This window comes from Bubalus bubalis, chromosome 18 (genome assembly GCF_019923935.1).
Source record: "Bubalus bubalis isolate 160015118507 breed Murrah chromosome 18, NDDB_SH_1, whole genome shotgun sequence".
NCBI lineage: Eukaryota > Metazoa > Chordata > Mammalia > Artiodactyla > Bovidae > Bubalus > Bubalus bubalis.
Window position 1 is genome coordinate 21,575,424 of NC_059174.1, and position 16,962 is coordinate 21,592,385.

The 16,962-nt window shown below is 39.6% G+C and overlaps 1 protein-coding gene across 7 annotated transcripts in view; it reads right to left on the reverse strand.

The window, feature by feature from the left end:
- Window positions 1-1,110: 1,110 nt before the first annotated feature.
- The window catches only part of RPGRIP1L (RPGRIP1 like), a 97,007-nt gene continuing 81,155 nt past the window's right edge, over window positions 1,111-16,962 (reverse strand). For 6 of the 7 annotated variants that reach the window (XM_006043051.4, XM_044931857.2, XM_044931855.2 and 3 more), the window contains 3 exons: window positions 11,793-11,877; window positions 6,760-6,893; window positions 1,111-4,056 (listed from right to left, as the gene is read on the reverse strand). In XM_006043051.4, the coding sequence (XP_006043113.4) occupies window positions 3,944-4,056; window positions 6,760-6,893; window positions 11,793-11,877 (332 nt within the window). In that variant the 3' untranslated portion in view covers window positions 1,111-3,943. The remainder of the gene's footprint in view (window positions 4,057-6,759; window positions 6,894-11,792; window positions 11,878-16,962) is intronic. The other variant, XM_044931856.2, reaches the window with a different exon arrangement.

The following is a 16,962-nucleotide window of genomic DNA, read 5'->3' on the forward strand; positions in this document are numbered from 1 at the left end:
GTGAAGAGAATAGAGGACGGAAATATAAAGATCAACACGTACATCTGATTTAAAAAGAAAACTGATGACATTCAATGGGAGAGAGCTGATTCTGTTATGGGGATGAGAAAGGCGCATCTCAATAAAGAGTGAGAAAGGGCAAAAAGCAAGGAGAAGCCCAAAGGCATCTACCACAGAAAAGAGCTCAGAGTCTGAGGGAACCAGGTTTTACTTCAGAAAAACTGAAGGAGAAACATGGTTTAAATATTTGAGTCAATGTTACAGGGAAAACGAAAAGGGCAAGAACAAAAGGTGTGCCGGCACCAGGAACACGGGCCCGGCTTCCCAGGAGGTGAGACTGCCGGGTGCAGTCCACTGGTGGTGCTTTGAAATGGAAGTGAAGAGTCTAGCTTGTAAGATAAAAGAGATGGGGATGAGGAGATGTTTTCTCATTCTGAATTTTCAGATTTTGAAACACTTGTTTCTGTAGCTTTGATATTTTTTAGCTTTCTGGTTGACCCGTGGGTTGTTTTTGTTCTGAACAAAGAGGATGGAAAGCTGCCTTTGCTCCCATTCATGGATCTAATTAGGCATGTTGCCCAATCGGTAATAAATCATGGGTTTAGTTTTTCTTTGCTAAGGTGGTCAGAGGCCTTCAGGCATGAGTGACTTATTAAAATGTACTCTCATAGTTGGGGATGAATGATCATCCTGGTATTGTCAATCACTCAATAATTTTATATCCCCGAAGCTCTCCCTTGGTTGTTCTGTACTACCCAAAGATGACATTTTATTCTTGTATTTGTTCTTAGACATGATTCACATTTTGCGATATCTAGAGCATAAGGAAATCATTCTAAATTCAGCAATTGTGCCAGTTTGACTAAAAAAACTTATTTTCCATATCCACAGAAATGTTAATCAGATTCTTGTTAGAACATGTGTAAGAAGTGGTTTTCATTGTCACAGCTCCTGATGTCAGATTACTAAAGTAATTTATGTTTTGTTGTGGGAACATGGGTGCAGGCAGAGCCTTCCCAATCACACGACCACTCTCGGCCCACACGTCTTCATAATACACAGAAATTATTTGCATTTTGTGGTAACGAGCGAATGGCAGCAACAGCAGAATTTCAACGTGGCTGTTCTTTATTTGATTAAATATATTCTCTATTTATTCTTAAAAAAACTAATTTAAGTTAAACGGCAATAAACCATGATAATTTAGAAAACATGTTGAAACTGAGAGTGAAGAGAAATGTTCTCTACGTAAACCACACTGTAAACCATAAAACTTATTTTTGTCAACTGCTTCTCATGACAGTGGCTAGGAATTTGACATTTCTACTACAGTAGGCAAAAAAACATGTAAAATATACTCTCCCACATACCACATCACATCTCTATTTATATTTCCAAACTAAAAGCATTTCAGCCCCCAAAAGTGCTGAGTGTACTGTGTCCGTTTACACCAAGAGCTGTAAGTTCACACAGGCCTTACCTTAAACGGGTGCATTTGTGCGGCCAGGCCCCTCTACCCTCAAAGCATACTTAATGGATCAAGCCTGGCTCACCAAGAGAAAAACACTGCTCTTGATCCTAAAAGGTGGGGAACTGTTCAATGAACTCTGCTCAACACAAAACAAAATGAAAAGCTATTCTAGAAACCCGTCTAAAGCAGCCAGGATCACTTATCCACTTCAGGATGTGCCAGCAGTTATTCAACTACTTATGAAAGTGAGTTTTGTGAAAATTCATGTAGTTTGAGGCTGAGTATTTCAAAACTAGAAAAGGAATCTTAAGTTATGGTACATACGAAAATGACAGGAATGTGGCTAGTGCTCTGATGTCAGCTGAGATATATATTCTATACAGTTGACTAGATCTCAACAGATTTATAATAAAAACTTCCCCTTTCCACTTCGAGATCATAAGAAGTCAGCACAATCCAGTCTTATCCCTACAGAAAGGGCATTTAGTTTGGGATGTAACGTTTTAAAACAATAATACAAACCTCCTGGGAGAATACCACAATAAATGTCTCAAAAACCACTCAGTTAATCCCAGGGTATAATCCGGCTGTTTTAAATTACTGCAGGGAATATCACGGGCCTTAATGACACTGTAACTGCTTAAAGCCAAAGAAAGCTAGAAAGAGAGGCCAAAAAGATGAGCTCAGAGCCAGCTGAAGTGACAACAAACATGTGGCTGTTTACTAGGGTTGGAGAGGTTTAGTCTGCAGATGTTTGTGGTCTCTGGAAGGCTTCAGAGGAATGAGTTATTATGAAGATTTGCCGAGTTTGATGAGAGCAAGATTCTTCTTGGAGATGGCAGGCCCCAGACAGGGAGGCCCAATGGTAGAGACAGAATTTATAGATTTCTGTGGTCAGATCATACTCTACTGGTTCCACAATGTACATCAACAAATTAATATTGTACGGATGTCATTTCAAAGCCTCTTAAAGACGAGAGTCATTATTGAAGCCATTAGAGCACAGATGGTTCAAACTATATGCAGATATTCATACTTGCATTTTTGCATTATAGCTGCTTTTTTTTTCTGTTTAACTGTAATGAATTGTCTCATAATCTATTCCATCTTCTTGCCATTAGCAGGCTTTGAATGTTCACAAATAGGAGCAAAGAACTCATTTTCCAGAGCTTTAATCACACAAAGAGGGAATGCCTAATTCTCTAAATGAAATGGTCTGTGATCACTGAAGCAGAGATTTAATATATCACGGCAAATTAGGTAGATTTTAATAAATTACTTATCTCTCTGAATACTTTACATATGCTTAAGAAGGAACATAGCCTGTTTGCAAACAGTGAAAACCCACAGCCTATAAAAATCCTTTGAAGAAAATGACAAATAAAAAAGTAAATTAAAAAATGAAATGCATTATATCCTAGACCTCTAGAGACAATTCCTTTGCAGCATTGATTCACAGCTCCATTAAAAATATCAATTAAATCCTTCAGTGAGATTGAGTAAAAGCTAGAAAATTAACTTTCTGAGCTGCTTTTCAAGGATCTGGTTATCCAGATACACCCGAGCATTGTACAAGCTTGATGTAAATTTTTAAAAAAATGATAAAAAGATACTCCTTTCAGGTCTAACTAAGCATATCAAAATCTGAGTCATATTTTTAGTATTTTCTTTCTCTGCCATAAGCTAAGTTTTCAAAGTGTAAATTTCATGTATAAATATTTCTTCTTTATATACACACATCCCTGGATCCATATGAGCATTACAAATATCTGAAAACAATACAAATATTAATAAGAAAAACTATACTTTTTAGGAAAGAAAAACAAAACTTGGAGTGATTTAATAAGTTGGTGCCAAGTCTCATTCTTTATATTTAATTGATAGAAACGGCATGCATCAAAGAAAATGCATACTGAGCTTTAATGTGCATAAAATGGATATTAGCATTTTAAAGAGGAAAATTAACACATTAATCCAAGTAATTTTCATATAGTGCTTCTAATAAAATCTTCACAGTATAAAACTCTTAATGAGGCTAATCATAGGCATTCCATTTAGTGGGACAATTAGGGATAACATAAAAGTATTTCTTTTTCAGAGGTTTTCTAAGATTTATGCTTTTTTGCTTATTAAAAATAAAAATAGGAATTGTGTTTCAGTTCTTCATAAGGAAATGTTGAAAATGCAAATAGACTTTCTCATGTTATCATGTAGGTATAAATTATTGAGAAGGTGTTGCCCACTGTGGAGAACTTAAGTTCTCAAGGGGTGGCAGTCATGGGAAGAAGGGAATAGAAAAATAAACAAATGAAAAAGTATACAAAACATGAACACTTCAAACCCCGGTCCTCCCCGCCCCAGCTTGCCATGAATTATAGATTATATACACCAGAGTAATTATGGAAACCTCATCTAAGCGCTTTCATGTGAGCATTTACTCAGGAGTAGGAGATGCCTCTGGAACAGTTTCTTTCAAGCCTCCAAGTCATCTCTGAACTGCTCGTAGACAGACTGTAGGGCATGGAGTGCTTCGACTGTTACCCTGAGCTTGCCAATACCTCCACCACTTGCTCTGGCATCCAAAACTAGGGAGAGAATAGCAGAAAAGTGTTAATATCATTCAACAGATTTTTCTTGAGATAAGCCTAACTGAAATAGTAGTCAAAAAGATGAAAACAGCTCTATAAAAGTCCAAAATTCACTGGTATCAGAAATCTAAGAATTAAAGTTTGTCATGTGTGTATGGGGAGAAGGCAATGGCACCCCACTCCAGTACTGTTGCCTGGACAATCCCATGGATGGAGGAACCTGGTAGGCTGCAGTCCATGGGGTCGCTAAGAGTCAGACATGACTGAGCGACTTCACTTTCACTTTCCACTTTCATGCATTGGAGAAGGAAATGGCAACCCACTCCAGTGTTCTTGCCTGGAGAATCCCATGGACGGAGAAGCCTGGTAGGCTGCAGTCCATGGGGTCGCACAGAGTCGGACATGACTGAAGCGACTTAGCAGCATACATATTTCAGAGGTATGGCATGTAGGCATGTACGAATACACACTGCTTGTAGAGTTAAAACTAATTATCTGATCCTGACCTTTACCTAGTGGAAAGGCTATAGGATAATGATTCCCACATAGAATCAGAATTTATTAGGAAGAAACAAAAAGTCTAAAAGGGATCAAGATCTGACAGTGAAGAATCTGTTCTAACATACAGTGTTAGCAAATCACAGAATGGCAACCCACTCTAAAGAAATTATGTGGTCATAATTTGGAATGCTTATTTATCTAAGGAAAGCATTCCATTTAAAATAGATTATATGTGGGACTTGCCTGGCCGTCCAGTGGCTAAGACTTCGTGTTCCCCATTCAGGGGGCCCATGTTCGATCCTTGACTGGGGACTAGATCCCACATGCCACTAAGGGTTTGCATGCTGCCACTAAAGATCCCATATGCTACAACTAAGACGCAGCAGAGCCAAATAAATATTAAAAAACAGATGATATGTGAAATAAGAAAAAGTTAAAATGGCAGACCCAGAATCTTAAGGTCTATGGCCTCCTTTTGAGGATCTATGAACAGATGTTGCAGGAAAGGAGATGTAGCATTTTTGAGTGTCAGTGGGCTTCTCTGGGAAGGAGGCACAGCTTTCAGTGGTGTGCCAAAGGGAGATTGTTTGATCATTCTCTGAGTTTGGGGGTGGCAGCGAAATGGGCTGCTGATTCAGACTCCACCTTCTATGAACAGGATACTTACTAGTGATTCAAGGCCAGAATTTTGGACCTGGTAAGTCTGAGAGCGCTTAGGAGTCTATATAGTTTCTTTTCTTTTTGTATGTGTGATTTTCTTGAACTTTTAATGTGTGTGTGCCTAATTCCAAGAAAATTTGTAAGGAAACCTTCATATAAAACTTAATATACAAAGACTTAGGTGGAGAAATGAGCAGGAAGGGAGACTGTGGGGGCACAAGTGGTCCCCAGCACACAGAGGAGCTGTCACCTCTTCTTTGGGATGTTTCACGTCTATGTCTGGCAAAGCAATAAAAGCCTGACTCGACTAGTATTTTAATTTTCTGACTCTTTCCCAGAACAAGGCCACAATAGCTGTCGACATCAGGTCAATATGGTCATTTGTGGTCTTGCAGGATGAGAAGATGGTGTGTGAAACAGAACTGACTGGAGAAGAGATTAAGAATACAAAGCAGAGATAATTTTGATCCTTTTTGTCTCTTGGTTCTGGCTGTCTTTATAGGATTTAGGTTAATATTTTAATCCTCTTATCTTATTCTTCTATGCCTGCCAAAGTTGTGACATGTATATGATATGTATGTGATATGTACAGTTTATAAAATTTCCCAGAACAGGTTTCTAATTTGGTTACTTGGTCTAACTTGGTTAATTATTTGGCTTGATTCTGAATTTGGAGCACTTGACGCACATCCAGGGCAAGCTTGATGGCTGAATTATGCTATAAGCAGAGTGCCTGGCACTTAAGAGGTGCTCAGTTAAGTGTTCACTTAATGCACGAATCAATGAGTTAACAAACCATTTACATTCTTCCAGCTGTGGATGGCTCTGCTGACTTAAGAAGTGAGACTAGGACTCAGCCTCATTGCTCCATTTATTGTATAGCTCAGGCCATCCCTGATTATTATTATTAAAGGTCTTGATTTCGTAAAGTACAATTCCTTCAGCAGATTCTAAATGTGTTATATAAGGATAAAGAGTAGAAAATAGGCATTGGTGGGACGCATACCTGGTGAGGTGAAAGTCGAGGAGCGGACTTTTTGTAAAGAATCCCTAACTCCACCCTGAATCCTGATGAGAAGCAAGTGACCAAAATGACTCAGAGTTATTAGCTGTGACTCTATCACCGGACTGTAACATTGAATTAAAGAGAAGCCTTGCAAAAGACATGATAATGATCACTCAGAATAGCATGCCTTAGCTGAAGTGAGGCTTGACAGCATGAGGCTTCTATAAACAATATTAAAAACAATCCAATGGCCAAATTATTGTCACACTCCCCAACCCCCCCATACTAACAAAATGAGTAATTCCTTGTGAAACACAATTAATTATTTTTAAATTTCTGTTGACTCAAAGGAAGGCAGAGAAGGAGGGGGATGCAGGGAGAGATTCCAGCTTCAGCAGAAAGTCAGCTTGAGTTGCAAAGGGTTCAGCTAGTGTGTGACTCAACATCTTTGCAGCCAGCAAAAAGGTTTTAATAAAGGCTTTGGATTTCAGCAATTGCTGGTGGTACAGATTGAGCAATACTTCCACCCGTACCATCGATATTTTGCTCGATGATGTCTTTCCCTTCCCGAAACACGTCAGCGAGGTCAACGTTAGCGATGCCAATGTCCTCACACTCCAGGTCCTGCTCGTCCTCAGGAGGGTCACTGACCACAGTGAAGCGAACACTGAGGAGCGGAAGGACAGAGAACATCACCAGAAAGTGAGAAGGAGACCACCACAAGCGAAACAAGACTCCCGAATGGGTGTGTTTTAAAAATCAGAAACTGTGACATTTCAAAGTTTTCTATCATTCCAATAAAAAGAAAATTGTGTTAGATAAATTATTCTATGAATGATTAGAATGATTAGCGCACAAACAGACTTCACATGAACACTAATTCACTTTTCTCAGCACTGATTACCATTTATCTCTAGAATCTGAGAAAATTACTAGGCGAAGAGAAGAACCAGATGTTCACTCTGTTACACAATTATCTGATCATATTTTGACATGTCTACTGTTGAGGCTAAAAGGATCAAGTGAGTCAAGACCATGGAGGTTAGGGCAGTGTTTTCAACAGAAAGGTAACATTTTCTACAGAAACGCACAACTTTAGAGTTTCTACTAAGCAGCTTAACCAACTGTGTTCTATATATTCTGATTTATGTTAGATAAATGCTGTAGTTCCAGCCAACAGCTATATGAAATGTTTGTATTACTTCAGAAATCTTTTAACTTACAATCATAGCATCCAAGTTTTATTTTACTTTTAGACATATAATTGTAGGGTTCTGATGGAACTGATTTGAATTAGTGGCTTGTGTTGAGGCCAAACATGGATTGACCAAATGACAGGAATTTACAGTTAAGTAGTCTTTTGATATGTCTTGGCAGCGTAGCTTAAACCATGAATCCTTGTAAACTACCATATTAACCATTTTCAAAATGTATCCATTCCAAATCAGATGCAAACAAGAAACTTGTTTCTTAGATAACATTCTTCAGTAAAAATCTAAGTCTCTGAGACATTGTGCCTTGAAAAATATGCACAGTTAAAATCCTTTCCAAATACTTACAGGTAAACATGACAATATTTTAAAATAATTTGCTACAAGTATTCAACATTTCATTTCTTTACTAAGTCTCTGCTTTTTGGCTAGCAATACGTTTTGTTCAGGAAATAGAAATCCCTTAAGTTGAAACCAAAGGTAATACCTATTTACACAATAACTGTATAATTATGAAGACTACAGAATGGTCTGCAAAGTGGGTGAGATAGATATTTTATATGATGCATAAAATAGAGAAATTAAGTGGTTAACAACAAAGCCCTACTGTACAGCACAGGAAACTCTGCTCAGTGTTATGTGGCAGCCTGGGTGGGAGGGGAGTTTGGGGGAGAATGGATACATGTCTACGTGTGGCTGAGTCCCTTCCCTGTTCACCTGAAACTCACAGCATTGTTAACCAGCTATACCCCAATACAAAATAAAAAGTTAGAAAAAAGATTAAGTGGTTAAGGGCATCCATTTTGGGCTCAAATTTCTGCCTTACTATTAGCTGTGTGACTTTGTACAAATTACTTAACCTCTCTGATCTCAGTTTCCCTATCGGTAGGACAGTAATAATTCATTTGGCTCTTGTTAAGATCAAATTAGATGATACATTAAACAGTACCTGGAACATAGTAAGCACTGAATACGTGTTTGCTCTTTTATTTTTATTATTTTTAACCTAGGTACAGTTCCTTAAGCCTCTCCATTTCTAAGGGGAGAGAAAAAGAAGGCATGGGAAAAGCTTGTTGCAATAGAAAACAGAGACACCCAAATTACCCAATGGCTATATCACTCAAACAAGAAGAATAATGATGAAAGATATTGTCCTAAAATGAGTGTGCTTAGAAAAGCATGAATTAGAAGTGATATTTGATGCACATTTTATACCCACAAGACTTACAGAGAAGACAGAGGCTACAAGATTATAATAATAATGTTAAATGTTATCCTTAAATAATGTCTCATTTAAGGATAACATCTATCACTTTACAAATGCAGACTACAACCTCCACTGAATATATGAGAATTCTGAGACAAAAAGGGAAAAAAAAAAAACCCTTCTAAATGCCAACAAAAGGGCTAAACATTAGAAAAAGCAATACTTCTGGTTTAAATTCTATCAAGAGCAAAGTGAGATATCAAATACAAAAATAAGAAATTAGTGTTAGGCTGAAAAGGGAAGAAGGTGCACTGAGACAGTTTAAAAACTATTTAGTTTAGCCTTGGTTTAGGCTAAACTGTATATACACATACATGGACTCATATGGACACATCTCATCTTACCTTGAACCCTGTCAGACAAGAGAGATGGAACCCTGCTTTATGTGCTGAAGAGGCTTCACTAACCAGCTTAAATGTCATCTCCTTGGATATGCCTTCATGTTGTTATTATTTTCTTTACTCCTACTTTTTTTTTGGCTGGGCTACATGGATCTTGAGATCTTAGGCCAGGGATCGAGCCCAGGCCTGGCAGTGGAAGCTTGGAGCCCTAACCACTGGACTGCCAGGGGATTCCCTTCATGTTATTTTCTATTTTAGCAGCTTGTTTAGCTTTCTTTTAGTACCTACTGTAATGTATAGTTGGTCGACTTGTTGGCTGTCTCCCTCAGCGAGATGTACATTCCATGAGTGCAGAGACTTCCTCTTATCCAGCATTTTAGTTCCTGATACTTAGGTAGGGATCACAAATGTTTGTTGAACTACTATGTGAACTGCAAAACTGAAGTCCTAGTTGAAGACTGGCTGGAGAAGGCCAGCTTTGGGCTGGGTGGGCCTCAAGATTGAGACCTCAAACGTTGCTTGCTGTCATTTAGGAAACCAGAAGACACTGAAATTCCTTAGATCATTTTCTAAAATGACATTTCTGATTCCTTCCACATTCTGAAATACTTCCTTTTTATATGAAACTGGATAGAAGAGACTAAGGGTCACCTGTGAGTTTTACGCTGGATCTGCACAGTAGAACACTTGCAGGGAAGAAATGAAACCAAAAAGGAGCCTTAAGTCAGTAACAAAACTATGACTTCAAAGAATAGTTTTCAGACTCCCATTTCAATGCGTTGCCTCACTTTTAATGTGACGCTTATCTACTTGTAAATATAGCACAGGGCAGCAAGCAAAGGCGCTACGTGTAATTCACTATATTATACAACGCACATCGTTTTATGTGTGTCAGGGAAGTTTGGTCAAACTTATCTAGCTGTGGCTGAATATGGTATCACCAGTTTACGAGAGGGATGCTGTCTGAGCAAAAGCGTTCTCATAATCTAGGAGGTACTTGAAGTAATGTAACCTCAGAGTATTTATAAGAAGCGAGAACATTCACTGGAATCACAACTGTCTTTTGCCTGTGGACAGATGTAAATTCTTTTTTTTTTTCCTTAAGAAAATGACACTGCCTCCCGCGATGGCCCCGTCCCTCCCTTGGCAGTCAGAGGAGCTTGCGGCTGGTGCTCCAAGGCCTCACTCGGCTGTCATCGGCCCTGAGTCAGTCACTCTGCCCCTGCAGTGCCTTTTGCTGCATATTTCTAAAATGACACGAACATTTGTGTCTCTGGGGGGCATTTAGAAATGTTAAGGCAAACAATGATGGGAGAGTGGGAGTAATTATAGTTATTGTGGACTTCTTTATTTTTTAAAGCTCAGTTCTGGACAGTGATAACCTAGCTTGTTGACTGCAGAGAAGCAGGTGACACGGCCAGTGCTGTCTAATCACTAGTGACCTGCGGTGCCTGAGGGACTGGTGGTATGTGAGGGGCCTTGAAAGAAGCCGAAGTGTACAAAGTAAGTAAAACCTGAGTGATTATCTACCGTCCTGGGAAAAACACCAAACCTCGAAGTAATTAACAGGGTTTTCCTACTCTTTCTTCAGAATCATGAGCCAAGGAAACAATACATGTATTTCAAGGACTTAAAGAAAAAGCCACTGTCAGATCCTAAGAGCTAAGAATTTCAGTTTGCTTTCATGAAACAGAAGATTGGATGCTAGTTTGAAAGCTCTTTTGAAAAATCTAATGTTGTGAACATTCACTTCATGACCTCCAGGAAAGAGATGAACTTGAGTCTCTTTCTCAGGCTGGGGGCTAAGCTCAGGTAAGGCAGTGAGAGGCTGTGTCATCATGGGCCATAAAGGCAAGGAGAAGACAATGGGGAGATAAAGGGTCCCCCTCCAGGCCAAGGGGGACAAGCCAGTAAAGGGGCACCGCTGAAGCCCCACTCAGCATTCATAGGCAGCACTGAGATAACTCCTGAGACTGCATGGATGTGAGTTCACTCAAATGCATGAACTCACTAAGATCATGTGCTTTTTCTCCTTCTCAAAAGGGTTTAACTTCTATATGGACCCAAAATGCAAAGTGCCCTGTTCAAATTGGCCAAAAAAGACATTAAAAATAACATGAAATGATGAATTATTAAACCCTGATAGTGATGTAAAAATGTCTAAAAGGCTGAGGAGCTGTTACAAATAATAATATTATTATATACTTACTACTGCTTATCATGAGTGCAGTGACTACCTACCACGCGCTTAAGCTCCTGTGTGAGGAGCTATTCTATCCATATAACATGTATCATCTCATTTAAACCTTACAACCACCCTATATGGAATTATTGTTTCCATTTTACAGGTGCAGAAAGTGAGGCACGGTGCTGGTCTGAGGTCCGACAGCTAGTGACCGAACAGGAAGTTATACTCCAGACACTGGGTCCGGAGCGCCCCCTCCTGGCAATCCTTGTTGGGAGCTTTAGAGTCACAGTGGCAGTGGGGTACTTTATATACTAACTACACTGTACAGGTCTTTTGGTTTGCAGAGCTCTGTAGGATCTTTACAGCTACTTTGTATGATAGGCAGGGCTATGATATTTCTAGGAGGAAAGAGACACAGAGAGGTCACATACTCGTTCAAGGACACAGAGCGAATGAGAGAAGTTGTGTTCTGCTTCCTTATCTTGTGCTTTTTTTTTTTTTAACCACACCATGCTACCTTGTATAAACCATCAGGTAATTTAGAATGCTTAAAATATACCTTCTATTAGGCATCTCTTGTTTCAGTAGTATAGCTTTTAAGATGTCTCTCTTGGCCTGGTTGTTTTCTTTATCCATGTGGATCACTAAACCAAAAAAAAAAAACACACAAAACTCACAGGAGGCAGTCACTCAGGAATATGCTACATTAGTACCATTCTGTATTTGTATAAATACCTGTTTTTAGAGACGCATGCCACCTTGCTTGTACGCCTGGGAAAAGAAAGCAGCGCTGGAAACCAGAATCAAATCTGAATAGTCATGTGATCTAATGTCATGTCACTGGCAGGCCTCTGTGCACACTGTCAGAGAAGATACGAGCAACATCTGAGAGTGCCACATCGCTGTCACTGCCTGTTAATGGCAGTGGCAGTCATGACAGTAAAAGCCAGCGGTCTTTATTGCTTTGTATTTGAGGGATTTACTGCATTTTCTTTCACCCGAGGAGCGAGTGATAATGATAATGTATGGCAGAGAGCTTGTCCTTCCCGACAGCCCCGGTAATTTAATCCTTCTTTCCTGCCACAACAAGAAATAAAAGAGGCATCCTAGTGCGCTGGGTTGAGGAAATCCACAGGCTGCCGTTTGTTCGTGGTTGGGTGGGGGGTACGGGATAGACTTCTGGAGGGAGGCGGGGAGAGGCTTTTTTGGGTGTGAAGTGTCTGTGGTTTTAAAGGTACACCCTGCATGCAGGGATGTGGCTAGACTTTACTGAGCTGAAATATCAGATTAGATAACTCATCTGAGTCCCACCAGGAAGAAGACGGTGAACACGTAAAAGTAAATAAGTGTCTGCACTTTGGGAAAATGGCATCTTGGAGTGTGAACACTTCAATTTTCATCCGCTTATTTTTTTCTCAGCTTGGCAGCCCTTCAGCCATACCTTAGCTGTGGAAGGAAGAAATTTCTTTTTCAGATGCCATTTTGGAGTTAAAGTCTCTCTGGTGACCAGATCTCAATTTAGAGATTATCCCTTTATCACACACAGGGTGAAAGATACCACGACAATTCTAAAGCCAGGTTTCACTGGGAACAAACATATTTTATACTGATAATGTTTCCCTGGACAATTTGAGTTCAATCTCAAATTATGATGCTATCAACTCATTTAATCCTTGGCTCAGTTGAGTAAAAACTGAGGGCCAAAGACGGTACATGCCAGGCACTGAGTTAGGCACACATGCTGAGGGGCGCGAAGGTCTGTGTAGGGGTGGGCTGGTGGTTTAAGAGAAGGAAGAGCCAAGGCCAAACTACAGCCTTGAGCTTATTGTTCTTTGCACGATACCGTACTAGTGATTGTGGCCAATTATATAAGTTACTGTGATTTACACAAATCGAAAAAGACAAAGGGTTCTTGTAAATTTTATAAATATAGTGTGTTACCTATCAATGCTAAAATGTCATGCTTTTTAAAAAAGTCATTCTCTTCCACTATGGGAAGAGCAACGGGACCTCATTTTAGCCACCAGAAGCCACTTGCCAATGCAAGAGATCTAAGAGATGTGGGTTTGATCCCTGGGTGAGGAAGATCCCCTGGAGAAGGGAATGGCAACCCCCTCCAGTATTCTTGCCTGGAAAATTCCATGGACAGAGGAGCCTAGTGGGCTACAGTCCACGGGAATGCAAAGAGTCGGACACGACTGAAATGACTTAGCATGCACAGCACACCACATTTTATGTCTTCTGATGGGTATTTAGGTTGTTCACCGCCTGGCTGTTGTGAATAATGCTGTGCTGAACATGATGTACAAACTCTGTCAGAGTCCTTGCTTTTAATTCTTTTAGGTGTGTTTCCAGAGTATAATTGCTGAATCTTTGGCAATTCTATGTTCAACGTTTTAAAAAAACATCTTTACCACTGAATAATACTTTGGCTACCTGATGTGAAGAGCTGACTCTTTAGAAAAGACCCTGATGCTGGGAAAGACTGAAGGCAGGAGGAGAAGGGGACGACAGAGGAAGAGATGGTTGGATGGCATCACCGACTCAATGGATATGAATTTGAGAAAGCTCCAGGAGACAGTGAAGGACACGGAAGCCTGACGTGCTGCAGGCCACGGTGTCGCAAAGAGTTGGGACACGACTGAGTGACTGAACAACGGCACTGAAACTGGTAAAAACTGGTATAGCTGGGACACGTTTTGCTTTTGCTTCATTCAGTTGACTGCTGCTGCTAAGTCGCTTCAGTCGTGTCCGACTCTGTTCGACCCCATAGACGGCAGCCCACCAGGCTTCCCCATCCCTGCGATTCTCCAGGCAAGAACACTGGAGTGGGTTGCCATTTCCTTCTCCAATGCATGAAAGTGAAAAGTGAAAGTGAAGTCACTCAGTCGTGCCCGACTCCCAGCGACCCCATGGACTACAGCCTACCAGGCTCCTCCGTCCATGGGATTTTCTAGGCAAGAGGACTAGCACACTGTATTTCCTAGTCTCTTAACAAAGATAAAAATAGTGATGGCCACCATTTAGTGAGTGACATTCATGTACTACATCCTACACTCAATATTTTGCTTACTGCAATCACATCTGTTAAGAACCATGCTGACCCACAATTTACAGACGATCATGCAGACCTAGAGAAGGTAAGTCATTTGCCTCAAGTAACCTGGCTAGGAAGTGGCGGAGCTAGAATCTGAATCCAGGAAGGTCTGCCTCATGGCCTGCCTTCTTAACCTCCGTGCTAAACCTCCTTCTTCCACATGAGGCCAGAACTCTTCCTGTTGTTTAAGCTGCAACCATGCTGTTAGCACAGGCTGAAATGTGAGCGAGTTCCATCACTGTGTCAAGAGAAGCCACCTCACTCTCTTTTCACGCTTTCTTAAAAGGGATATTGCTTCCTTAAACCTGGTACCTTAACCAATGCTCTTGACTGAACACTTCCAAAAATTCCTTTCGACAAATAATAAATGCTGGAGAGGGTGTGGCGAGAAGAGAACCCTCCTACACTGTTGGTGGGAATGTAAAATGGTGCAGCCACTATGGAGAACAGTATGAAGTTTCCCTAAGAAACTAAAAACAGAACTACCATATGAGCCAGCAAGCCCACTCCTGGGCACATATCCAGAGAAAACTGTAATTCAAAAAGAAACATGCACCCAAATGTTCACTGCAGCACTATTTACAGTGGTCAAGCCACGGGAGCAACCTAAACGCCCATCAACAGATGCATGAAGATGACGTGTGGGAGGTGTGTGTGTGCTCATCGTATATGTACCACATCTTCCAAATAGATTTATGTGTATACAATGGAACATTACTCAGCCACTGAAAAGAATGAAATAATGCTATGTGCAGCAACATGGATGCACTTAGAGATGATCATACTAAGTGAAGTAAGCCAGACAAAGAAAGACAAATATTATATGATATTACTTATATGTAGAATCTAAAAAAAAGAAAAGACAAATGAACTTATTTACAAAGCAGAGAAAGAAAACAAACTTACGGTTACTAAAGGGCAAAAGGTAGGGGGAGGGATAAATTAGCAGTTTTGGATTAATAGATTCACACTACTATACATAAAACAGATAAACAATAGGGACCTACTATATAGCATATGGGACTATACTCAATATTTTGTAATAACTTATAAGGGGAAAAGAATCTGAAAAAGAAAGATATATATATCTGTATGTGTATATATATATATATACATACATACATATATATATATCTGTATGTATATATGTAATTGAATCACTGTACACCTAAAACTAACATACAGCACTTTACAACTATACTTGAAAATAAAAAATTTCCTTTTAGAAAAAACTCCAGCTACACACTGATGAGTTTGGTTCTCCACAAGTGTACCAAGTGAGAAGTACAGCTCTCCTGCTTGTATAAATGAGGCCTTCGGGAACTTAATCTATCCTAATGGTTCTTAGTCTTTAATATGCATCAGAATCCCTGCAGGATGTGATTAAATGCAGATGACTGGGCTCACCTTCAATTTCTAACTCCGTAGGTATGGGGAAGGCCTGAGAATCTGCATGTCTAACATCTTCCCAGCTGCTGGTCAGGATACTATTGAGAACTAAGGTTTAGACCCTTGGTGTTTTTTAAATCAGCTCCTTCTCTGATTTTTGAAAAGGATCAGAAACTAGTAAACATTTTTTTGTGTGTTAAACATGTGGGAGACACTTAGGTTACCTCTAATCAGGTTATGATCCCAAGAATATCCATTTGATATTCTGAATTATGTAGGTAAAAAAAAAAAAATCTACATTTCAAAACTTAAAATATCCATTAAAAAGCAATCCTGGTGATTATGAAATGAATCTGAACTCTCTAAAAGGTAAGATAATTACCTTTCATTCTCATCAGAAGCCACATGGGTATAGGATTTGCTAGAATTTGACATAAATTTACTGAATGGATGTGTCTCAGAAAAGATACAAACCAGTAGTCCAAATACTTGAGGTGATCTTGAATTCTCTACCATTAAAAACACAACCCACGTATATGTATAACTGATTCACTTTGCTATACAACAGAAACTAACAAAACATTGCAAAGCAACTCCAATAAAAAACAAAATTCAGAAACTACATCCCTCACTTCTGCAGGTTGGGGAAATCCCTATTTTCTTTAGCAATGTTATTTGGCAAAAGAAATACAGATAGTTTAATTATATAAGGGGGCTTCCCAGGTGGCACTAATGGTAAAGAACCCACCTGTCAATGCAGGAGACATAAGAGATGCAGGTTCAATCCCTGGGTCTGGAAGATCCTCTCGAGGAGGGCACAGCAACCCCCTCCAGTATTCTTGCCTAGAGAATCTCATGGACAGAGGCACCTGGCAGGCTAAGGGTTGATAAACTTGAATCTCAGATAACTTTTGTGTTAAAGTATTATCTCCCCTTAGTCCTTATCTTTGCCAAGTTTTTCCTCCCATTAGTAACAAAATCTAAAGTTCTGCTTCTTTTTCATCTTCTGAATTAAACCTTAATTGTTCCAACAGATAGACTGTTCAGTGCTCAGAGACTAAAGGCCTAGATCTGTATAAGACTCATAAAAACTTTGGACGATTTCATTAATCTTTTTTCCTTCCCACTGTCAGCTCTCTAGAAGATGTTATTCAGCCCAGACAACATTCTTTAGATCTACCATTAATCTTATTTTTTTTAACCAAACTATTCTCTTGCTCTCTCAGCATTCTCCAAGCAACAT